Source organism: Phalaenopsis equestris, unplaced genomic scaffold (genome assembly GCF_001263595.1).
Source record: "Phalaenopsis equestris unplaced genomic scaffold, ASM126359v1 Scaffold000206, whole genome shotgun sequence".
Classification (NCBI taxonomy): Eukaryota; Viridiplantae; Streptophyta; class Magnoliopsida; order Asparagales; family Orchidaceae; genus Phalaenopsis; species Phalaenopsis equestris.
Window position 1 is genome coordinate 770671 of NW_018164648.1, and position 26188 is coordinate 796858.

The 26188-nt window shown below is 34.9% G+C and overlaps 1 protein-coding gene across 1 annotated transcript in view; it reads left to right on the plus strand.

The window, feature by feature from the left end:
* LOC110023038 (ATP-dependent Clp protease proteolytic subunit-related protein 1, chloroplastic) overlaps positions 1–24116 on the plus strand; it is a 45741-nt gene extending 21625 nt beyond the window's left edge. The window contains exons 2-9 of the mRNA XM_020722249.1: positions 5159–5274; positions 5642–5842; positions 5989–6093; positions 6235–6297; positions 22822–22933; positions 23248–23309; positions 23428–23610; positions 23711–24116. Of these exons, the coding sequence (XP_020577908.1) occupies positions 5159–5274; positions 5642–5842; positions 5989–6093; positions 6235–6297; positions 22822–22933; positions 23248–23309; positions 23428–23610; positions 23711–23797 (929 nt within the window). The 3' untranslated portion in view covers positions 23798–24116. The remainder of the gene's footprint in view (positions 1–5158; positions 5275–5641; positions 5843–5988; positions 6094–6234; positions 6298–22821; positions 22934–23247; positions 23310–23427; positions 23611–23710) is intronic.
* Positions 24117–26188: the final 2072 nt, after the last annotated feature.

Here is a 26188-nt window from a genome sequence, read left to right on the forward strand (position 1 = left end):
GAGACCTGAGGTTGGAAACAAGTAGAGAAGTTCGCAGTGGGGGTAGATGGTTCAGACAAGCTTGCAAGGTACAACTGTAGCGTAAGAAGAGCAATGAGAGGAATGGGGAAGCTGGGAACATTGGATAAACAACATCTCAGACGAGTTATCATTGGAGCACCTTCTCATCATCTATTACAACTCTCAGAGAGAAGATTCAGAGACACCAAGCTCTCTTTCGACAGGAAAACAAAACAAATGATGCCCTGAACACAAGAAGAATCACATATTTAATATTATGGGTTGCTTAAGGTGGACCCCGATTCTTTTGGCGGCACCCCCCCCCCCTTCTTTTGGCCGCCCCCCCCCCCCCCCCAACAACACACACAAAAAACACTCCTTCCCGCTGAACCGTTCTAGGAGTTATTGCTGCTTATTGCACCTGTCCAACGTGAATCATCCATGTCACTTTCTAGTTAGCTGAGCACGAACAAATAATAAACTCACTAAAGCTTATTGTGGTTATATATGGGTTTGAACACAGCTTTGCCAATACTCAATGGGTCATGGGGGACCATTTCAATGGAGTTCTTAGGAGGATTGCCTAAGGCACTTTGTATTACTTATTTGTCGTAATGGTTTTTTTTTCCCAAGAATGTGTGTGCCTAATTTCTTGTCAGGTGACCATAATAAGCGTGGATGTCGCATAGATGTGTTTTCAACATAGTTGGGAGTATTGTGATTTACCTTCATCTATTGTTTTGACAAAGACAATAAATTTCTTAGTAAGTAGTGGAAGACACTTTGATGTTTGATGGACACCAAGCTGAAACAAAGCATCATCATTCACTAGGTAAGATAGGAAAGTAAAGGTGTTGAGTCGAAAGATGGTCTACGTTTGTAGGAGCTGTAATTCATGGCATCCAAAGACATAGGATGAACGTTCTACTTTTAATCAGCTTTGAACTACACCATCCAAGGATCAACATCAAAATCACCGTTTGATTTATGTTTGGGGTATTCTCCATAAAACCCTTTTAACTTGAAGTTTTTAAGTGGCACAATTGAGGATTGTGATAATGAAAATTGAGCTCTGACAAGCACAATAATTGCTGGATGAATGCCACAAGATCCATCTAGAGGTTGAGGTAAATTTAATGAATTCACATGGAAGTTAGAAGGCTCGTTGTGACGAGCTTATCAAGACACAATGGAGAGAGAAGATTCATGTAGCCGTTCCCACTTAGTGGAACAAAGGCTTGTTGTTGTTGGTCAACAGAGACCAATGAGTATTACAATATGATGATTATAAATGATTTCTTAGGCATGTAAAGGATATAAATGGGAATTACAATATGATCATTATAAATCATGACATGAATCTTTTAAATCCTTGTGTAAATGCTATGATTTCTCCTAGAAGCGACGCTCTGTATGACCTGAATGTAGTGAAAAATGTGCAAGGGCCGCTACACCGATGCTCAGGTGTAGTGTCAAATAAGCAACAATTCTCACATTACGGACGAATACGGGCAATTAAGTTTTTGCATGAGACTAATATCAAGATATGATTTTGGAATATATGTACTCTCACAGGTAAATTAATGAAATTAGTAAATATTGTGATTCATCAGAAAATAAACATCTTATATATACAAAAAGCTAAATGAGTTTAAAAAAATGTTAAGAAGATTGATATCTTAGGTTTTAAACATTGGTATTCAGGTAGGTGTCCCTCTAGATTTAGTGTGTAATTATAGATAAGAGTTTGAATGATAATGCTGTAAAAATTAATAGAACTAGAGATAGAATTATAACTTTAAAGATTATTGTTGATATTAAGTTTTTTAATGTTATAAGTGTTTATGCTTCTCAAGTAGGTTTAGACATGGGCTTAAAAGAAAAATTCAGGATTGAACTAGAAGACTTAATAAAAATGATACATCTTGAAGAAAGAATTTTTATTGGAGAACATTTAAATTGACATGTTGGTAAAATGGTAGAAGATTTTAAAAAAATTCATGATGACTGGTTTTTGAGTGATTAATGAAGAAGGTAGAACTATATTAGATTTTGCGTCAGCATATGATTTTGCTATTGCTTATATTTTATTTAAGAAATGAGATGAGCATATTATTACTTACAAGAGTGAATATAATAAAATTCAAACTTATTTTTTTCTTATGAGAAAAAGAGATTGTCGAGAATGTAGGTCATTCCTTGTGAAAATTTAAGTACTCAACATCAATTATTAGTTTTGGATTTTAAGATGATTTTTAAGATAAAAAATACAATGAAAAGATAAGAAATACAATGAAAAATCATCATAGAATTAGATGAGGACACCTAAAAAACATGAATAAAAAAAATTTTATGAGTAAACTTTATGATTTCAAGATTTGAGATTTTCATGAAGAAGCTAATTCTATGTGGGATAAATTAACATGCACTATTAAACAAGCGGCAAGATGCACACGGAGAATCAAAAGGAAAAGTTTTTTAAATAAAAATAATTGGTGGTGGAATAATAATGTGCAAAAAAAATAAAATATAAGTTGTTTTATAAAAATTACTTTAAATGTAAAAGTATAGAGAACTGAGAAAAATATAAGATGACCCGTAGATAGTTTATGAGAATAATTTGTGATGTTTAAAATTTTAATTTTAGTGATATTTATTAATAAATTAGATACTAAATAAGGTGAAAAATATATGTATAAACTAGTCAAACAGAGAAAAAAGAAAAATGAATATTTAATTCAAATAAAGTGCATTAAAGATGAAAATCAAAGAGTGCTTTTTTTAGAGGAGGTTTATTAACATAGGTAAATAAGCTATTTTAATAATTTTTCAATGAAATTTTTGAAAATACAATTGTTCTTAATGATCTTAATATCGTTAATAATAATAAAATATTTTATTTTTACCGTCGTATTAATAAAAAAAGATGTTGATTAGCCTTTAAAGAAAATCAATGGTGGAAAATCAGTAAGACCTAATGACATCCCAATTAAATTGTGGAAATATTTAGGATATTTGAGAGTTTCTTGGCTTACTAAACTCTTTAATATTGTTTTAAAAACTAAAAATCTATTTGAGTGGAGGAAGAGTTTGGTTCTCATGCTTAAGAATAAAGGGGTTACACAAGAGTTTGCAAATTATAGAAGAGTTAAGTTGATGTGTCATACTTTAAAATTATGGCTGCGGGTGATTGAATATAGGTTAAGATGTGTTACAAAGATTCTCATATTCAGTTTGGATTTCTATAATTTTATTGAGAGGTTTGACGGAGAAGTACAAAGAGAGTGAGGATCTACATATGATTTTTATTGATTTAGAAAAGACTTACAATAAGCTTCCAAGAAAAGTCCTTTAGAGAGTATAGTGTGTTGATATGACTTATATTCAAGCCGTTAATGATATGTATACTAGAATAGTTACTTGGTTCGAACAGGAGGATTGATCAAGTATTTTTTTATTTCAATTGGATTACTTCAGGGATCAACTTTAAGTCCATATCTTTTTCCTTTAGTTATGGATACTCTTACTGGATATTTAAAGGAGAATTTATTTTGGTGTATGCTTTTCATTGATGATATCCTTCTAGTGGATAAAACTAGAAAAAAAGGTCAGGAAAAACTAGAATTATGGAGGTCTACATTGGAGTGTAAAAGCCTTCATTCGAGTAGATTTAAAATTAATATATAGAATGCACTTTTACTAGTAGTAGCTCTAGTGACAGAGTTGTAACTATGGGTAATCAAATCATTAAAATGTGTGAAATTTTTAGATATTTCGAGTCTATTGTTTAAAGTGATGGTGATATAGATGGGATCGTTATTAGTAGAATTCATGTCGGTTGGTTGAAGTGGATGAATACATTGGGCTTATTGTGTGATAGTAAAGTACCTCTTAGACTTAGAGTCTGTTTGGGGCAGCTGCAGCTTATTGAATATTCTGCTGATAAGCTAGGTGCGGTGATTATTACGAATTTTTTATTTTTTTGGAAAATTCAGACTGTTGCCAGAAAGTTGTCGCTGCACCTAAATAGGTGCAGTGTGAAAATACTGTTTTCAGCGTTTTGAAAACTCATAAGCTGCCAAAACTCAGTTTACCCAAATAGGCCAGGTGCGTTTTCAAAACATCACCGCACCAAATAAGCTGCCCCAAACGGACCCTTAAAAGGGAAAATTTATAAGATGGTATTGAGGCCTGCACTGCTCTATGGTGTAGAATGCTGGCCTTTAAAAGAGAACATAGAACAAACTTAAGTATTGATGAGATGAGAATGCTTAGGTGGATGAGTGATTGGACACTTGGTGACAAAATGCGGAATGACTATATCCGTGATAGGGTTGGTGTAGCTCTAGTGGCAGACAAGATTAGAGAGTTGTCTTAGATGGTTTGGTCACATTAAACGTCGCCCATCTAAGAGTAGATGTTTTAGATTCGATTTATATTAAGAAAGGTAGATTTAGACCTAAAATGACCGGTGTATTGTATAAAAATGATCTTAATCTATTAGAATTAAATGAAAAAATGACGCTCAATAGGACACAATGGAGAAAAAGGATTCATGTAGCCAACCCCATTTAGTTGGATAAAGGCTTTTTGTTATTATTGTTGTCGTCAAATTGATATGCTTATTGATGTGAGTTCTTTGAGTACAATGCAAGTTTTGATTGCCGCCGTCTAGCGGAAGCCAATTTCAATCCTTTATTTTGTTAATTCTTTCCTTATTCTCTTTTTGTCAAATTCTTTCCTTGTTCTCTTTTTGTCAACATTTTTTTGTGATTGTAATTTGATTTTAGTTGTTTGTTTCAATATGGATTTTCTTATTTAAATGTGACTTAATCCAGATATGTTTTTCTTTCAATCCTATTTCTTGTAAAATTTTTATTGGATGATCATTAAATTACCATTAAGATGAATTTTAGTCTTTTTTGCTCACATCAAAAGCATACACAATTTTTTTAATTGGCAGTCTGTGAATTATGAGATTTGGTTTTATATATTTGAATTTATTTTATCGTATCATCATTTAGTTGCATTAGAAACTCCTAGACCAAAACATGTGCTGCATCAAATAGTTTGGCCTTATCATCTTGCCATCAAATTCCATATGAGCTTTTCTTTATTTTTGAGCAAAACAATCAGATGTGATGTGGGGTTGTTGTAGTGAAGGAAAACTACAAGAATGTTCCGCAGCACCTCTATGGTCTCACAGCTTCACAAATGGACATGTTCATGACTGAAGATAACCCTGTAAGGCGTCAACAGGAAAGAGTTACGGAGGTATGCTTTATAGTCACGCTTTCATAATGAAATTTATCGGTAATTTTTAACTCTAGGAAGATTCACATACATACCACTCAATTCCTATTCGTTTACATATGTAACACAAACTTCAATTTTTACATATATGCCACCTTCCATATTCATGAAAAAGATATATTTCAGTTTTTAAAAGGTGAAATTGTGGTATTTTTATGTGATAGGAAAGATTTGGGTGGTATAAATGTAAAATGTAATGTTTAGGTAGTAGGCATGTAAATGCATAAGAATTGGATGTTATCTATGTAAATACTCTACTAATCACTGCATATATGTTGTGCGAGATTTGTATGGGAGGAAATTAATTGATTATCCTCGATGTTGGCAGGAAAGCATCTCATCGGCTAGGAATTACCTTGATAACGGAGGGATGTATAGCCTAACAGGGGTAACAGAAGGCTCATCAAAGTATAGTATGAGTGTAAGCATGTACCGTGGAGGTGCAAGAGGCTACGGTAGGCCTAGAACCGCCCCTCCAGATTTGCCCTCTTTACTTTTGGATGCCCGGATTTGCTACTTGGGAATGCCTGTGAGATAATTTTTCTCAAACTAATATGAGCCTTAGATATTTATTCGCATGTTCCATTTCACATGATTTTTTTTAAATTTTTTTATTGGGCATTAACATGCATGCCGCCCAATTCTTATGTACTTAGAAATTTTTTTGTTACACAGATTGTTCCAGCAGTGACTGAGTTGATTGTGGCACAGTTTATGTGGTTGGACTACGATAATCCCTCCAAACCTATTTACTTGTACATAAACTCTTCTGGAACTCAGGTAAGCTTTTTTTTTTTTGCAATTCATTGGAAAAGATTGTGCAGTAAAAAGATGTTAGCTCTTCATATCTTGCAGTAATAATTTTATGATTAAAGTAGTTTGAACTTTCTTTTACTGACTTATGACTTCTCAAATGTTTAGAATGAAAAATTGGAGAATGTTGGATCTGAAACTGAGGCATACGCAATAGCTGATACCATGGCTGTAAGTGTAACTGACTCGCCCTCCTAAAAGAATTAACTTCATAGAAGGTGTTGATAATCTTTACGCATTATATGTAAATATATCTTATGCGATCATGCTACTTCTAGCTTTTAGGTAAAAAGGCGTTTTCCTTCTATTTTTCGGTGGCATGTTGGAGTGATGCCAATCAAGCTCGTACTGAAAAATTATTTAACTGTCATGTTCAATAGTAATGTGGAATATAACGAAAGAGAAAAGAATCTTTAGCAAATTTGGTGGTATGATGATTAGAAATTTTGATATTTAATCTCAGATTTTTGTAATTATAGACTGCAGAGAGTGCTGAAGGGTACTCTGGTTAGCGTTTTGAAGTGTCTATTTTCAACATCAATTTTGTCATGTTACTTTCACAAGGCATTGCAATGGATTTTCTGATGTCCTGGCATTCTTAGGTCCGGCTATTCATTTGCAATATATATTTTCAGTATTATTTTTTTGTTTTTGCTATTTTTCCATCATCTGGGTTCTGTTTTGACTGCTAAACTCTATTGAATATTCAAGACATGTATTCCTATGCCTTATCATTGTTTATATACCAATAAAAATTAAGTTTTTGAATTAAGGACTGAAAAAAATTGAGACTTTTGTGTTTGCATCTGAAAAAAAACGAGGATTCATCAACTGAATCAAAATAGTTGATACTAGATTAATGATGATGGGTATCCTTTTGGTTAATTATTGTTTTTTTAAGCCTTATGACCCATCACTAGTGCACTTATTAAAGAGAAAACTTGTGTTGCCAAATATACCTTTCAAGATCTTTGTATGAATTAGATTTGATGTCATTTTAATTGATTTGTTTGAAAGGATGAGTGTAACAATTATAGACAATAGAAAATGGAAATACATGAATTCATTGAAAGAATTTTTTTGGTTGCATGTGATGATCCCCTTCCCCAAACTTTGTTTCAATGAGACTGGATATGCTGTCAAATTCTATTATTTTATGCATAATCAACATCTTGAATGTGTCGCTTGCACTCGTGCAATCACCCATGTTTTGTTTGTGCTATTTGTTTGCAGTCGGCTCACACTGTTTCTTGGTTTTGCTTTCAACCAATCTCATGCGTGATATTCACAAGGCTCCGCCATCTGCCCATGCCCTAGCTTGGGTTACAAACAGCTTTACCCTCATTCAGCATCTTATTTTTGCACTTTATGCTTGCTCTCAATATTCGTAAGACACTCATTATCTACAACCTTACTTCCACCTGTGGCCATAATCCTATTCTCGCGCTTTGGCATCCTTTGTGTGCTTGGCAGCTTGTGCTTGACATGTATTCCTCTATTATGGAGAGCCCACCTTCGAGCTTAGATGCAGGTGCTCATGCTGTCTTTGGCCTCGATGCCTAGGCTCGTGCTCTTGTTCCATCAGTTTGACATGCTATTTTTTAAGTTTTCCCTTACTTCTCATGTTTGGCAGCCGGCCACCTTTCCTTTTTTAGCTCCATCTCTTTTCTTGGCATTAAGTCCATCTATTCCATTATCTACTTTTGCAAAATAATACTTTCTTCGTGGCTGTTTTTGCTTCTAATATTTTAATTACTGTGGAATCTCTCATAACTTGTGCTCACTGTTCATTTGTTGAGATTGTTAGGAGGTATGTTCGGCTTATGTTCTCCTTTCCTTTCTTCATATGTTTTTAGCAATTTCTTATACAAACTCATCACATGCTGCCATCCTTCTATCAAGGTAAATCATTACCATTTTCTCTAACATCGAGATGTCTAAGTTGGCATTTACCTCAATAGAAGATTTTTCATAGATTCAAGGATTGGTTGGGGATTATGTGGTTGAACTTCTCTAGTGTTTTCTTTTTTTATTATGAAGTTATCCTTATAAGTTAATTATTCAAGGCAATCTCCATTCATATCATACTATGCAGATGGTTTCCCAATGCATACGCTGAAGTGGTCTCCTCATTTTGATTATTTTGAGGAAGCTTCTGTTTACTTTATTTTAGGTTGCTTTTCCCCTTTTATGAATTTACTGCTTAATTAGTCCATTTCGTATTTCTTGGTTCAACTTTTGATAATCTTCTTGAGGTGGATATTGTAATTACAAAACTAGCTTGGTTGTTAGTAGCTAAGGTTTTTATTGAAATGAACCATCTCTCTGATGAAAGAGATTTAGATTAGTTATACTGGTCATAACTACGTACTGCCAGAAGGTGGAATTTATGAACTTTTTTCTAATTTGTTCTTATGAAATTATTTATTACAAATTCTCATAATGTTTTTAGACGCTGTTGCCGAAATTCTTCATAAAACCAGGAGAAACAAATATTATTGCTGAATTCAAATAGAAAATTACAACAAGACAATGTGAAAATCTGAAATCGCAACAAACAACAACATAATACTAGCCCTAGAGTTGAATTTAGGGTCTACGTGGTGCCAACGAAATGTTGGGCTTCTGGAGAGGTAGCAAAGAGGAGGTTAGTGGGCTGGTGGGAGATGGCAGCTGCAAGGAGAGGTGAGGAATTGTTGGATGACAAATGGATTGGCTGTCATAGGCGGAGATAGCAGAGAATTGGATGCGGAAACAATAGGAACAACAATGGTTTGCTATTTTGGGCGGCGGCAACATGAAAAGGGATGTCATGAGCGATGGCAACAAAGATGCAGGCGGTTTGGGGTGGTGGAAGACAGGTGGTGTCACGGGGGGAAGGGAATCTGTGTGGGAAAGGTATGGGAAAGGGTATCAGAAGGATAAGCACCATTTCAGGAATGAGATACATTCGAACCACCACTTTAAACCCTTGAATATTAACTTAGAAGGGAAAATGAGATGTCGATTGCTGTATCAAAAAAAAAAAAAAGAAAAATAATAATAACGAAAAAACTAACCCTAAAACATCACAAAAGCAAATATATAATACTAGGATAACTGAGATTGGGCTCACTCACTTGGGCGGCACTCCCTGGGGTTAGGAGCCAAACCGACACTCCCTAGGATAACCAGGGGCCGGACCTCATTCGTCAAGAATGTCTCTAATCTTATGGATTCAGTTCAGTCGCGGTGAAGGTGGTAAGAGTGTTGTAATCTCTTGGGGTTGGAGGGCTTTTGACTGTGTCTCTAGAAGCACCTAGATTTCATTTTCGGATGCACTGCCCCACAAAACACTTGAGAAGGGTTCCCAAATTGCTAGTAACCAACTCTGTCTATCCAACCATCTGTGGGTACCGTGCTGAACCAAATTGAAACTTGGTGCCAAGTGTACTCTACAAAGTCCTCTGAAATTAGCCCAAGGTTGGCTCATCCTTGTCTGAAGTGAAAACAAACGGAACCTCCCTTAATGGTGGCGGCCCTGACGGTAAGTTTTCGGTTAGGATATCCTGAAACTCTCTCTGTAATGGTTGTCATGTGTCTGATGTCGGATCTTCTGTCTCACTACTCTCTAATAGTACCAAAATTGATCTTAGTGACGCCTCTCCACTCGCAAGAACACATATAACCTCAGACTTTGCGGAAGGCAGGAGATTTATACGCTTTAAATTCTTTGTGAATGAGTAGGTGTTTTTGATCTCACCATGCAGAGTCATGAAATCAAACTGCTATGGTGTCCATAACAAAATGTGACAAATATCCATGGGCACAACATCACATCACATCTGATCCTGCAGTTGGTCCCTAATAGAAAATTCCACGAGGCATCTCCTGTCAATGCTAACCCTTTTCTCCTTCAATCAAGTTAGTATGTCTCTGAATATTGAAACTCCAACTTACCCATGATATTTGTAGACGCATTCTTATTAATACCTCCATTAATGATAAGGTTGCATACATTTCTCTTCACAATGCAATAGATGTAAAATATGTTGTGGCGAAGCCACTGCTGTTCTCTCGTAGCCTCAATCTGAAGGACCATCGAACCACAAACATCTCGCTTTCAACAGCTGAAAGTTGGTACTCTTGTACATCCTCACTAATCTATATGTCTCCAACATCATTATTCACTTCTTCTACGACTCCATACTTAGTGAAAGAGACAATTATGGTAGTAGAACAACTGAAGATCATATGTTCTAAGCCATTACTTCTCAAACACTTTCTTGCGGCATTGTGTTGGGTGTATTGTTCCTATTGAGCTCCTTCCCACATTGTCAGCTCTATCATATTTATGGACTGTTTTGGCACCATCCTCAAGTTTATTCGTACTGCCTCCTCTTTTTGTGGGTAACTGTCTGAATGAAGGAGTCCTGATTTGCTTATGTTGTTTCTCCAATTTTAGTTCCAAGGTGATGTTATGACCAATCGATTGTAGCTGGACAATATTACTGATGGTTGGCTTCAGGCCTCCCAAATAGATGGCGATAGTGTGCTCCTCTGACTCTGTCAGTTGCTCAAATTCTACTGTGAACTCCTCCACTGACAACTCTTTCTACTGTAGATGGTGGAGCTTCAAGACATGCTCTGTCAATAGTGCGGGTGTAGATATTTTCTCTGCATCTTCTTCATCTTCTCTCAAGTGACGATCTGGCTCCAACCTTCTCTCTATCGCTCTCTCTCTTCAAATTCTCCCAACACAAAAAATGTATTCTTCTTCATATTTATGACAGTAAGCTTCACTCTCCTATCAGCTGACACCTTCTTGTACTAAAAAAATTATCAACGACCAGCAACCACTCAATGAAGTCATTTAGATTCATTCTCCCCTTGGTCTACCTTCACCCCTAGGCCTATTTGTTCTCCAAAAATCACTCCATCCCTCGACCTCCTCTAATATTAAATCTCGAAGTGTCGTGGTCTAACCTCCTCTTCACGGGAATCATTCTTATGGAAGGGGTTTAAAATTTTCTCCCTAGTCTTTGAATCTGGCTAATGATTGACGATAGTTTCTTCATGTGTAATTCCTTAATTTCAGCAAGCCTTTACGAATTAGGCGGATTTCTCGCCGCATATCTTTTATGGAAGTTCTTGCACGGCTTCGGCCACTTGTCTCCTCGGTGCGACATGGCTAGAGTTTAGGGTTTGGAGATGTAAGAGGTTGTATGGGGCTGATTATGGTGGAAAAAAAATTTTGGTGCCTGATTTGAAAAATTAGCAAGGGGGAATGGTTTTTCGGTGGAGTGCGGGTTAGGTAATAGTGGAATTTGTTAACCCTAGGATACGATCAGTGTTAGGTTAGCTTTGATACCAAATGATACCAGAATTCATCACACAACCATGAGGAAAAAAATATTATTGTTAAATTCAAACAAGAATTTACAACAAGACTGTGGAATTCTGAGATTACAAAAAACAACCTAGAGTTGAATCTTGGGTGTAAGTGGTGTTGGCTAGACGTTTGGCCTACGGAGAAGTAGCAAAAGGGAGGTTAGTGGGTTGGATTCTGGGGCGGCGTCAAGGGGGAGTGGACAACAACTAGAGGAGGGGAGGAACTGTCAGAATAACAAATGGAATAGTTTTCTTGGGCGGCAGCACAATAGGAATAACAAATGTTTGTTCTTCTGTGTTGTGACAACAAGAAAAAAAGGTCAGCAATGACAACAATGATGCAGGCGGTTTGGACAGGAGCATAGGTGGAGCGGCGAGGGGGAGGAAGCCGGTGTGGAAAGGGATGAGGAAGGGCATCAAAAGAATAAACACCCCATCAAGAATGAGATACAACTGAAGCACCACTCAAAACCCTTGGATACGTCCCTAGAAGGGAAAAGAAGATGCCAACGACTGTCCCGAAACAAACGCAATGAAAAACCTAACCCTAAAACATCACAAAAGCAAATATATAATACTAGGATAACTAGGAGTGATCTCACTTTCTTGGGAGGCTCTCCCTAGTGGTAGGAGGGTCGGCTGACCCCTCCCAACTCCTAAACCGAACGGGTCCTGGGTTCCCCCAAGCGTCCCGCGTCAAACACCCTCAGTATTATGGAAATCTTTTGGCAATCAAAACTATGAGGAATATTTAACTAATAAATTTTTTGGTGCTCCAAGTACTGTTGTTCTGATTTGTACACAAAACTTTGAATTAAATTTTGATGCTATCTTGGATCAGTGCCTACCTTGGTTGTTAGTGATTGGCAACACACCTTACACTATTATTGATCAAGATCATCTAGATATTTTTGCTCATAATCATTCTATTGTTGGGGATATTGGTGATCCAAACTCAGGGTCCGTTTAGAGCAGCTTATTTGGTGCAGTGGCGTTTTGAAAACACACATGACCTGTTTGGGTAAACTGTGTTTTGATAGTTTTTGCGTTGTGAAAATGCTGAAAATAATGTTTTCACACCGCACCTATCTAGGTGCAGTGACAACTTTCTGGCAGCGGTTTGGCTTTTCCAAAAACATAAAAATTTGTAATAGCCACCGCACCTAGCTTATTAGCAGATTATTCAATAAGTTGCAGCTGCCCCAAACAGATCCTCAATCTCTTTGCTCAAATGTTAGCTTGTCTAGCACATAAAGAGTTAATGGTTAAACAATTGTAGATTTTTCGTGCCGAGTGGGGTATAAATTGCAAGAAAACATATCTTGAATCTCCAAAATATACCATATTAACTTATATGTTTTTAATGATGACTTTGAGATCCTTCTCTTCTAGCGAGTGGTCAATGCCTTGCAGATAGGGTAGCCTAGTCGAGAGCATGCATAACTGAATTAGTTTGAATTTAATTTTTCAAATAATTTATTTGCAAAATTTAGGATACTTGTTTCTCAGACGAATCCCATTTTAGCTTAAGATAAGTTCTACCTGTGTTATATTTTCGGAGCAAGTGCTTGAGTACTCTTTATATTGGTTCAAGCAAATGCAATCGCTTAGTTTTGATGGAACAATCTCAGTGCACTTATGCGACATATTTGTGCAAATCTCGAGGTGCTTGGATGTTTCGTGAGATGACACGTTTGAGTTGATGATAGTCCCATGTAACATGTAAGTCCTAACATTTAAACGTTTTCACAAATATTGTTGTCATTAAAAAGTGTGCAAATTTTTTTTTTAAACTTTCAATGTCACCTTTTGTTTGCTTGTTCAAGTGTTGTGGATCTGGTGGCGAATAAGATATTCTAGATTTTATTTGTGCATTTAAAATAAACATCAAATTGCTTGCATTTAGTCTTTGACTTGTCAGATCTTGAATGATCCTTAAGGCCTTGCGCACTTCGACGAGTTCTTAAATCTATTGCAAGTCTCATGTAGGGTCTAATATGTTATCTTCATTCTTGCTTGTAGACGGATGTTGTGTTCATCTATCAAGTTTTGTGAATTTTAAATGCAGCTGAAGGGTTTTATTCTTGCTCATTGGCAAGCTAATGAGTCCTTTATAAGTTTTGTTTTACATTTTATCCTTATTTGTAGACATGTTTTCAAGATTATGTTAGGTTTCATTCTTGCTCAACTCAATTGTTTAATTTGCTCAATTGGGTATTGAGGTGTTTTCGTTCGTGATGTATGATACATAAGTCTTGAGACCTCATGATTTAAAAATTGCGTAGCCAAAATAAATGCGTAAAAAATATATTATAGCATTATAATTTATAAATATATGAAAGGAAAATATATTAAAATCGCAACATGATAAAAAATGATAAATTGCACAAAATATATAAGTAAGATATATTCATTCCTATTGTCCAACATAATATAATTCATAATTACAAATAAGATAAAGAAAATTCAAAGTCCTCAACACTCTCATCTCTTAAAGGGTATCTATTTGAATCATTATCATAACGGATAACTTTCTCTCGTGCATTTTAGTCAATTGAGGCTAAGTTCTATTCTTTTTTTTTTTAATCTCAGTTATTTTTTTTCCTATTCAGTTAAAAAAATTAATCAATAAAAAAGCCGAAATTAAAATTTAAGAAAATGTCAATTATTTAGATTTTTAAAAAAAACATTTTCTTTTTATCTCTTGTTGTTTATTATTGGATGTGTTACTTTTTTTTTTCATGTCATCATAAAAGAAATTAACGTTCAAATCTTCTTGTTGAAACTCAGCTAGTGTGACTACATTATACTCACCTACGAACCACTCATCATCTGATTGCATATCTTCACATAAAAGAGGATCGTCATTTTTCGAACCTCTTAATTTTTATTTTTAAATTACTTGTTGTATATTATTTGTACCAGATATGTCATCATTATGGTCGTTGATCGATTTCTCTTATTTATATAATTTGATTATATGTGTTCCAATTATACACACATCCAGATGATGAGCATGTAAGTCATATTCCTTAATAACCTAACATTGGAGCTCTGGAGTACCATCACAAAACTAGATTTGTCATTCAACTATATTTTGAAAGAAATTCTGTAATTAGAAATTAAAAGAGTAGTGCTTAGATACTCAATATTTGTTTCAATGAATATACAATAACAACAAGAAGCCTTTATCCCACTAAGTGAGGTCGGCCACATGAATTTTTTTTCTCCATTGCGTCATATGGAGTGTCATTTTCATTTAATATTTGTTTCAATGAATATATTATATATTAAATATTTTACTTGTAGAGCTTTTTGTAGTAGCATCTTTTGTTGGTTGTAGCCTAAAAAAAATTTCTTATTCCTGAATAAAAAAAGTTGCCTATCAGTAGTTGCTCTCATATTTTGGCCAGCAATCGGTCTATTAATTCACTAATATAGCCCCAACTTAATCTTAGGATTGGTGAATTTTTTCTATTAAAATTGAGGGTTGAGAAAATATCCGACTCCATGCAAATGACAGTGGAGTTGAAGCCCTCATTTTTTATCAATGATATTCAAGAACTCTCTATAAGTGGTCTCTTCTCCTCTTAGGTTATTTGCTATTAACTCTTTGACCCCATTCATTGTGGCTTAAATAAAAGTTATAGCAAACTTCTTCCCTGCATCCACCATTCTCAAGACTTGCATTAATGGTCTGGTGTTTGTTTTTACATATGAGACACTAGACTATAATCATTCATTCAAAATAACTTTTCCCTTAAATTTCTTAGCCCATACATAGTTAAGCCCATTACTGGAAATGAGCATTGCCTTCAACGGTCGTCTAGTTTCCAACATTCTCTATAGAGTCAAAAAGACTAGCATATCTTATTGTAGCAGGGCATTGAAATTCTTTTTTAAAAAACTTTCTAATTAAGAACAGTATCAAAGAATGATTGTAAATGAATTTATTAATCTTTTTGGCTCTGGTCATGATATTTTTATGATGTGGCAATTCACCAATCTTCTCTAATATCAGGTTAGAGAATGTGCAGCACAAGATATACAGTATAAATATTTTTTCTTCTGCATCAATTATTTATAATTGCCTTATAATCATTTGCATTGTCCGCCACAATATGAATTATCAAATGCTCTCCAATTTCATCTATCACTGCATCAAGTAGTCCAAAAAATTTACTATGCATCCTTCAGCTGATAAAAAGCTTCTACATATTTCAAAAAATAAATGACATGAATTATTGAGTAGAATATTAATTAAACTTTCATTTTTTATATATGACCACTCATCATGCATGATTGTAACTCCCAGCTTGACCCCAGGTCCTCTTAATCTCTTCTATGCTTTTTTATGTATTACTTAACTCCTCTTTCAATACCCATGTTCTTAAGTATACAGAGATGGGGGCTTCAAGCCTTGATCATAAACACCACTAGAACACATCATATTAAAGGAGGAGATGTTGTCACATTGGTTGGAATAACATTCTCATATAAAAAAACCTCCCAATATTCATGCAAACACATTTGCATGCTTCTTTGACATGTGTTGGAGACATCTTCTGAGCTACAACTGCCTCCTCTCCATGATCTCTATTCAACACATACTGAACCGAGAGATCTCTTGCACTTCTACTAGACATCAGTCATAGAGATGATGAGAAATTATTGGTACTGCGCTTACTCCTATTATAAAAGTTAGCATCAATTCTATCATCAAGCTGTCGTTGTGCAAGATCTTTTGACATCGTTGACATTTTCATATAAGATTGAATTTTCTCTTTAACTGTTTCTGGTACTTTAGTACATGGTGCAATATTTTTATGTGAGCAAGAGAGTTGCTCCTTCTTCCTTGTAATATCTCATTTAACTATCTTGTCACAATAATTGCATTTCAAGTAAACATGTTTTAACATTGCCTCTGATATCAACTTGCACACTTGAATCTTTTCAATTGCCTAATATAAATTTTTCCTCGCTCTAATCATTTCTTACAAAACTTGAAAACCTGGTAAACAAAAGTTTTGTTTCAGAATTCAAGCAAATTGGAAGTTTGGAATTTATGCAAATGTTAAAATTCAACCCTAAAAAGTAGGAACTCGATCCACTACAAAATGCCTTATAAACATTCAAACTCCTGAGTAAGAATACGACCCAATTCTTATTTATCTACATATTTATCACTTGAACTTAACTTTCTACATAGCTAAGATTTACAATCATAGATACCACTCAATTCCTATGTATTTACATATCTAACAACTAAATTTAGTTTTTTTTTTTTACATTTATCACCCAAATCTTTAATATCACATTAAAAGTACTACAATTTTAACTTTTTAAATGTAAAATACATCTTTTCCTGCATTGGTAAGGTGGTAGTGTGTATGTAAAAATTGAAGTTTAGGTGTTAGACATGTAAATGAATAGAGATTCAGTGACATATAAGGGTCTATTTGGGGGAGTTGCAACTGTCTGAAGAAACTGTTGTGCAACAACAACTCTAGAAGAAGCTAATGTAGCAATGTTGTTATCGGTGAAGCTGTGTCTGTTTGGTTAGTTCAGTTGTGATGCAGCTGTTTATAAAAAAAGATAGTATTGCTCTTGTATACATATGTTGTTAGTAAGTTAATGATTTCAGGCTTATAACTCATACATAAAAACAAAAAGGAGTATCAGAAAATCTAAAAAAACATACAAGTCCAAATTTTACATCAAAAAGTTATCTCACTTATTAGTGAGTAACAAAATAATTAAAATAAAAAATAAAAATGCAAGAGCAACTAGTAATATTATCTTAATATTACTTTTAAATTCCAAACAATTAAAACATACGAGAAAATTTTTTCTCTAAAGCTATTTTTTACGCATAGTCACTACCTGAAGTAGACTCCTCAAATTGATCAGTCCACCTAAAGAAGTCATTGTCTTCTCCTGATCTATTCTTTGGGCAACTATAAAATTTTATTCCATAGCTACATTCTCTGCGTGATGAAGTACTCAACATTACAGTTAACAGCTGCAATGCAACTCTAGAAGCAGTGGAATCCTCGAAATCATATTCCCTTATATGTCAAAATTTAATACATAAAATGAGTTTCTATTAATAGTTCAATGACAAAGCTATAAGAAAAAATAACTAATAAGAATAATAATAATACAACGATAAAATTATATAAAAAAGTGAGGTCTCAGAGTAAAAATAAATTAATGAATAATCTGTCATTATAACTTAATACCAAACTTGCATATGCTAATCCATAGCCAAATAAAGATCATCCAAAAGAATTTTTAAAGTCATATATCGCGTCATAGACCTCCAAACCAAAAAACATCCAAGAAAAAAAAATTATATCATGTCCACGGTTGTCTAGGATGCCAAGTGGAATAAAATACAACATGCTAATAAAAAGAAAAAAAAAACACAACAAAATTATGAAACGTTCTGCAGATATATCATTGAAAAAAAAGTTAACATAAATAGATTAATCATGTCTTTATATGTTAGCATACAATTATCACTCATTAACTATTGTATTTTTAATATGCTCTTGAACTAAACATATCTTCAATTCCCTCTCCATTCTGCCTGTAAGAGTAACTTATATCTGAATCATTTGGTAATATTGACTCCTTGAAGCGATACTCATATGCTTCAGGAGGAATAGTCGATTAATTTTCTTCAATAATATTAAAACTAATGTTAGGTATTGCAGGATGAAAACAAATATTATTATGTAGAGTCATTGTTTTAGCCACAATTTTTACCTGCTGCTTCAATGGATATGCAAGCATTTCTCCAAGTATAGTCACTTTTTTTTTTAAACACAAAATATTCTCTCAATAAAACCGTGTAAAGAAGAATGTCGCGAGTTAAATATTTCTTTTCTCCCTCGAACTACTAGGTTAGCTCATTCAAAATCTGGGAGGTGATGTCTCATCTCAAGACATGGCTTAAGAAGCTAACAATGTAGATACCATCCTCCTCTAAACTTTCACTCTTATGCATATAGCTGCCATGAATATAAACACGTAAGAATTGTCTGCTAGGTTTGTTAATTTCCTTAAACATACCTTTTAGAATAATAGTGTGCAAGCTATGTAAATATCCCAAAACATTTCAGAACTGTGCTCCAGAGGTGATTCTTCCATTAAGTGCTATTCAACAGTTAGCAAAATCTCATCCAACTAGCATACACCATCTCCGCATATCCAACTAGCATACACCAATGTTACATATCCAACTACCATACAACAACCCAACATAATTCAATCATCCAACAAGCTTTATTTACATACATAACACACAATTCTAATGAATTTAAACATTTCACATCAAAACTTTCAAATTTAAGCACAAAACGTTCAAATTGGTAATACCACATCAAAATGACACTATTACCACATAAGCAACATAGGGAAATCATGCCTCAACTGTAAATATGCATGAATATAGCTAGCATCGATCTCTGAACTTCCATATTAATATATGATTGGCAGTAATGTAAACACATAAGTATTGTGTGCTCGGTTTGTATGTAGATCCCTATATATTACTCAAAATGTGCATATAAGAACGTGCTCTTGAATGTAAATCATGTCTCAACATAAATTTTTCTAAAGATCGAAATCGAAAGACAAAGATATCAAAATACGCAGGAGCAGAACTACCATGAAATTCCCACAGAAAGTGAGTATAGAGAGATCCAACCCCCACAAAGAACAACAAAATATCTTTCCACTTCAAATCCCCACATAAAAAAATTTCCCCTTGTACTAAAATACAGAGATATTAAAATCCCCATTGAAGAAATACTAACATAGACGCGCAAAGAGATCGAAATCCCACAGAGAATAACAAAAAAAAATGGTAGAGATTCAAACTCGTAAATATGAACTTGTAGAAGTGAGGGCAAACACATGTATGTAACTGACCAGGGATCATCATCGGCAATTGAAAAAATCGGCAGAAACTAACCTACGAAAATTAGGGTAGAGACCAGAGCAAAGAGGGAAGAATGAAGATTGAAGATACATCTTTTGGGATCCCTTGTCTTTGCACACAGAGCAGCTCGAGAAGTTAAGGCAGGGCTTAATTAGAGAGATGGAAGTGGGGGAGAGGGCTTCGAGTGAGGGTGAAGGATTAATAACATAAACAAAAAATGGTGAACATAGCTTATGGATTGCGACATTAAAGCAAACTTATGACGCGTCGTGTCGTATAAAATGCGGAAGAAACGGGTTAAACAAACTTTGTAAAAGGTGGTGGCGAACTGCGCGGCGCCCTCGTAGTTATGCCAATTGCCAGCAAATCTTTCAAAATTTAATTATTTAATGAAAATAAATTTGGAAAGTGGCACCGAATCAACAAACAAAAAACTAAGACGGAGTGTGCGAGTTCAAACCAAATAACAACAGGTGGTTGTGATGGTGCCATGACAAGAAGATCAGGAGGCGTCGGCAGCTTTGGCAGGTGTTGCAGGAGGCATTGTCCGACTCTTGAGTGAGATGGGAGTTAGGACCTTGCGGGAGACAGGAGCTTGGGAGTTTAAAGGACACAACATCAGGTGGTTGTGACATCATCCGGTGCTGCAGGAGGTGTAATCCGGTTTGTGAAAGCGAAATGGAGGTTACTGGAGACGAGAACTTATGGGTTTGGGAGAAGACTACGCTTTTAAATTCAAAATTAAATACGAGATCTCCTTGTCAATTCTAAGGTGAAACACACTCTACAAAGGTGCGCGCATAGACAATGTGTTCTGGGTTCGATTAGCCTGGTTCTTCTTAAGGTTACTGCGGGGAGTGGTGAAGAGTATGCGTGCATAGCAGTGGTGAGCTAGGATTGGACGAGAGATGGGGAGGGAGGAGTAGCAGAAGCTGCTGGTTGTGCTGAGAGGGAGAGAAGGCAGCCAGTGCAGATTAGTGTTCACTTTGCTTTGGGTAGGAGAGGGAGACGGTGAGGAGGCTGCATTTGTTGGGGTGTGAAGAAGATGAGGTGCTCTATGTCTTACCAGCAACTAAGGGGCTGTGGCTGGTTTTTGCCTCAAGCAGCAGAGGAGTTCGGCTAGGAAGTTTGGTGCGAGATGAGTAATGGAGAAGGTTCAAGGAGATGTGGCTATGGCTTGTAAGAGAGAGAATGAGGAAAAGAGGTTTATTGTTTGTAGATAATATTAGCTGATAGATTTTTTACTTTCTTTTTTTGTTCTCCTCACAATTCGGCAACAACACAAAACAATAATGATGGGGGCGAGGCAACAAGAGATGTGGTGTATGGTTTAGATTAGGTTTGAATTTTTTCTAATATATATATATATATATATTGATATGCCATCAACAAATTCTTGTCATCTGACACAAATCTCGAGACATGACATGGATCTTAAGACAACTTTTTGAATAAAAATATTCAAAATTCAATTAAAATTTATCCAGAGCTCTAAGTTCAGCAAAGTTACAGTCAAATTGATCAGCTCGACGAGACGAACCAAATGACACCAAAATTGGTTAAAGGTCAAAAGATTGTTGAATCTAGTGAGCTTATAGTCGAATCGAACATCTCCAATCCAAACCAAATAAAGGTCAAAAGATTGCTGAATCTAGTGAGCTTATAGTCGAATCGAACATCTCGACAAGATGAATCCATGAAGCCCAAGATCGCTTAATTCCAATATCGTTAAGACACTCAAATTTCCATAAAATGTTGTCCAATCGAGGGAATCCCTATGGTCCGTCTGTTTAAAACAGTTCATATTTCTTCATTAATTGTAACTGAGACTTTATAAATAGAAGTCTAACTCTCTCTTGGAAGAGAGAGAGCTTTAAGCATGAAGAAGAGTGGAGCTTAGAGAAATAGTTGAAGTCCAGCATCATTTCTATACCGACGATCCATCGACGACTAGTTGCCGACCGCCGCTGACCACCACTTGTCGGCTGCCATCGATCACCATTGGTCACCACCCACTTTTGACGACAAGTTCATCTGTGCGCCATCGTTGTAACTCATGAGACTGTGTAACCCTTTCTCACCTGTGGTATAAGGGGTTGTAACTATAATCACCAATTTCTAGTGGATCTCTTCAACTGGGTCAAACCCTGTAGTTTTTTCTCTTTCCGGGTTTTCCACGGAAGAACTTCTGAAGTTTCTTCCCTTCTTTTTTTTTATCCGAATTTGTGTTGAATCATCATACGACGATGATCTGTTGCTCTATCACCGTGAATTTTCTATCATGCATCATATATCTATATATATATATATATATATATATATATATAAATATATAATTTATGTATATTGTTTTCCCTTGTGTTTCCTCATTTCTAGTGCTTTTAAAATCATTTCACTGGAAATCTGGTGTCAGTTGTTTACTAGTGAGAATTAGACAATATGTGTGTACTTTCTGGGTAGCTTTGACACCATGAACGACTCATGTTGTCAAGGCAATTGGGATCTGATCTGCATGACACATGCTAATGAATCATCTTTTTCATCATTTCGATCGACTAGGTAGCAAAATGTCTCTTATGATAGACTTTTGATACTCAAAAGTCATCAGCATTATCCTTTTTACAAAAGGACATTTTATTGAGTTTGACGGTCATTATGTTACTTTGGCTCTGATTTGCATATCATATTTGTCATTCAAATTTGATTGAATTGGTTGAGGACGCCCATTTTAAGAAATCTCAACGCTCAGAATGCACTAGTGTGATCAATTTAGCTAAACTAGTCATAATTGCATCAATTTGATTATAATCATAACTCTTTAAATGAAACTCACTCGGGGTCGTGTTCTTTGACTATCTTCATAGCATTCTATCAATTTGGGTCTTTGCTTATATACAGTGGTCACCAACCAGTTTTCTCTCTAAATCCCCTACCTTTATGTTATCTTCTTTGATCAATCTCTAGATCCCTCTCTCATAGCTCACCTCTCTCCTCTATAATCTAACAACATTCTCAAATCTCTCGATCTCTCCCAAACTGTCCTTCCCTTCTCTTTCCAGCTTTCTATTCTCTCCATCTCATCATTTCCTCTTGCCAAATCCTTCCTCAAATGCTCTCGATTTGACAGAAATGACCCATGCACCCACCCCATTTCCAGCATCAGCTTCCATTTTGCTAATGCTTCCAAAACATATATAGTGTTAAGAATGTTTTCTATTGTCATAAATGGATGTTCCCAGTATGAAAATGCTAGTATTAGTTTTTCCAAACTAACAACTTGTTCATGAAATATCAATATCATCATATAGCAGCCATGATTCATCAAGATAGAAAGTGCGAGTTTCAATGAACTCAACCATGCTAATTCCTGCTTGCAGTACTGCAAATCCAAAGTATATACCGTCAACTGTGGCATGGCATATGGCCAGGCGGCAATGCTCCTGTCTCTCGGTTCCAAAGGATTTCGAGCTCTGCAGCCCAATTCATCCAGTATGTTCCTTCCTTACATATTGTCACTATTATTCGAGAAAAGTGTCAAAATCACCTCATAAACCTTTACAAGGGTTCATTTTAGTCCCAGTGTCTATAATAGTGTCAATTTGATTCCCAGATTTTTTTAATAAAAGCTAAAATAGTCCTCTTTGAGGAATATTTCAGCATATTAAAAGCTTCAATGAATTAATTTGATTTTTTTTAGACTCTGAGACTAAAATGGGCACTTGTAAAGCATCAGGGGACTATTTTGGCATTTTACCCTTGTTATTTCATTTGAACTATTATGTGGACAATGTTCTCCTTTGCAGCTAAATTATATCTTCCAAAGGTTAACAAATCTAGTGGAGCTGTCATTGACATGTGGATTAAGGTGGACTCTAAGTCACCTTTATTATTAATTAATTAATTATTTATTTATTTGTTTTATTTTTGTGTCTTCTGCCTTCTTCCCCCAATATTTAACGAATCGAACATTGAATGCAACCCAGGCTAAAGAGCTGGATTCAAACACAGACTACTACATTGAGCTATTATCTAAAGGAATTGGAAAACCAAAGGAAGAGATTGCGAAAGACATTCAACGCCCAAAATATTTTCAAGCACTAGAAGCCATTGAATATGGAATTGCAGACAAAATAATAGATTCGAGAGACTCTGCATTTGAGAAACGGGTATAAAGTTTTCTTAATGAATATGAATGCTGCCTGCAAATGGCCGAGGGGATGAATTAGTTCTAATAATGATTTTTTTTTTCCTTAATTTTGTGAACAGGATTATGATATGCTTTTGGCACAATCGAAAGCCATGCGAAGAGGAGCTGGAGGTAGTCCTCAAGCAGCTCCTTCAGGATTTAGGTAGGTATGTGCCATGTATGCTATACAGTATTTTAGCCATGTTATAAAGCAGTGTATTGGTGCAGTACACTACATAGTTCGCATGCATGATTTCCATGGCTCCATCAGGCTTTTAATTGCTGGTTATTAAACCCATGAATCTACCGTACGATATGAAGATATGTATTAGAAAATATGATGGTAATATATTTTAAATGGAGTCATGGAATCATTATTGTCTCCATCTAATTATTTTACTTTTTAGTTCTACTTTTGCAATGTAGAGTCTACTGAGATGAATTTGTGTCTTGTCCAAATGGTTGAGATTGAGATTAGTGCCGAAGAGAAAATTTGTTGATTAGGAATTTTCCTGTATTCACAAAACCTCAGTACAGCATGTGTGTTGTAGAGTGTTTAGGGATCTCAATAGTGTTGAGAGGAAAGCAATGAAGCGACAAAATATAGCAATTAGTGGACGGTAGCTAACATCAAATGCACGTGTGAGGAGTGAATAGGAGTTATTACTTCAGATGGGATGAAATAAATGTGTTAATGGAGTCACTTAATCTTTTAGGACTAGTTTGAGATCACTTTTATTTTTTTCTTTTATTTCAATAATATGTTTGTTAGTGCCTTTGTGTATTTTTAATTTTTTATTTAAAAAGTTAACTTATTTTTTAAAATATTTAAAAGTTATTATAATACATTAAATATATTTTATTTTAAATAAAAATATCAATAAAATAGAATAAAATATCAAAAAAATCAAAGTGATCCAAACGGCCACTTAGTGAATGTAGAAGTATTGATGGAGAATTGAAGAAAAGTCATTCATGGGCTTCGAAAGAGTTGTTAGGATCATCTTTAATCTCATATAGCACTTAACAAAGCGCAAGGTGAGGTGAAAAATGTATACTTCAATGACGGTATAAGAGACGCAGCGAAGCAGCTCTTCTCGTTCATGAAGTTTTATGAACATGCAACAAGATGCATTAGCAAGAAAAATAGGAAAATGAATACTTCGATGACGGTATGAGAGACGCAGCGAAGCAACTCTTCTCGTTCATGAAGTTTTGTGAACATGCAACAAGATGCATTAGCAAGAAAAATAGTCCTTGAATTGCTTAGTGGTGGCTTCAAATCATGTAGCTTGTAGCTCTATGATGATGATGGCCTTGCAAACGACATAATCTGTGACATCACGAGGAATGGAATAACAAACTCGGTGAGCTTGCATGTTGCAACATTGATTTCGAAGCTTGGGGCATGTAATATGATGCAGCAATATAATGTAGCAGAGGAGCAATTGTTCGTTGAGTAGAGCTCGCATGCATACCACACAAGCAATTCCTATGTATCTAACATCTAAATTTCAATTTTTACATGCAACAATTCCTATGTATTCATGTATCTAACATCTAAATTTCAATTTTTACATGCATACCAATATACCCATGCATGAATTAAAAAGGGTGTTTCACTTTTAAAACATTAAAATGGTGATAGGTATAAATTTAAAAAAGCAAAGTTGAAGTGTTAGGCAAACTTTGAGTTTATAGTGTAGGTTTCCCAGTATGCCCCGACAAAAACTTTATTTGTTAAATGAGTGCAAGTATTCATTAGAAGGCATGGTGCATAGGATTTGGCAGGATTCTGGATAAATGTTGCTGGAAGCAGAGCTAGTGAGTGCTTGAGTAGATTCATTCTTGAGAACCTTCTGTCTAATTTATTAATTGTGATTGTAATGCTACATTTCAATTGTAAAGTAGGATTGTAATGTAGAATTGTAATGCAGAAGGTTAGTCTATTTTTTTTTTATGAACTATTGTTTATATCATTTAAAAAACCAGACTTTAACTACAGTAGTATTTTTCTACAAGTTTTACAACACATTTTAAAATTCTATCTTATGAAGTATAGATATATTAGGAGGCCGAAAAGGAATTCTGAACTCTAAATCAAGAAAAGCTTTTATTTTTAAATTGATTTCATTATTTTTTTTTGATATTTTTCATTTCCTGGGAATAATTTTTTTTAATTAAGATAAAAGCGAGAACTATCAAGCTTTTTAGAGTCTATTTGAGACGGCTTTTTGTTTGCTTTGTTTTTCAGACCGTTATGCTCTATTTTTAGAATTGCTTGTTGTTTTTGAAAAATTTGCGGTAGAAAGTTGTTTTTTTAACACGAGTTCTTAGTGCGGTAGCTGCCAAAAGGCTACGTGTTTGATTTTTTGAAATAAAATAAACTTGTAATAGTCACCGTAGCTTTCTAATTTTTTTTTTTTTTTGCAAACGACTGTTTCTTCAACAGTTGCAGGGCTTATTTGAGGCAGATGCAACTGTTTGAAAAATTAGTCGTAAAGCTGTTGCAGAAAAATTTGTTTTTCAAAAAACAACTGTAGCTATTAAAAATTAGT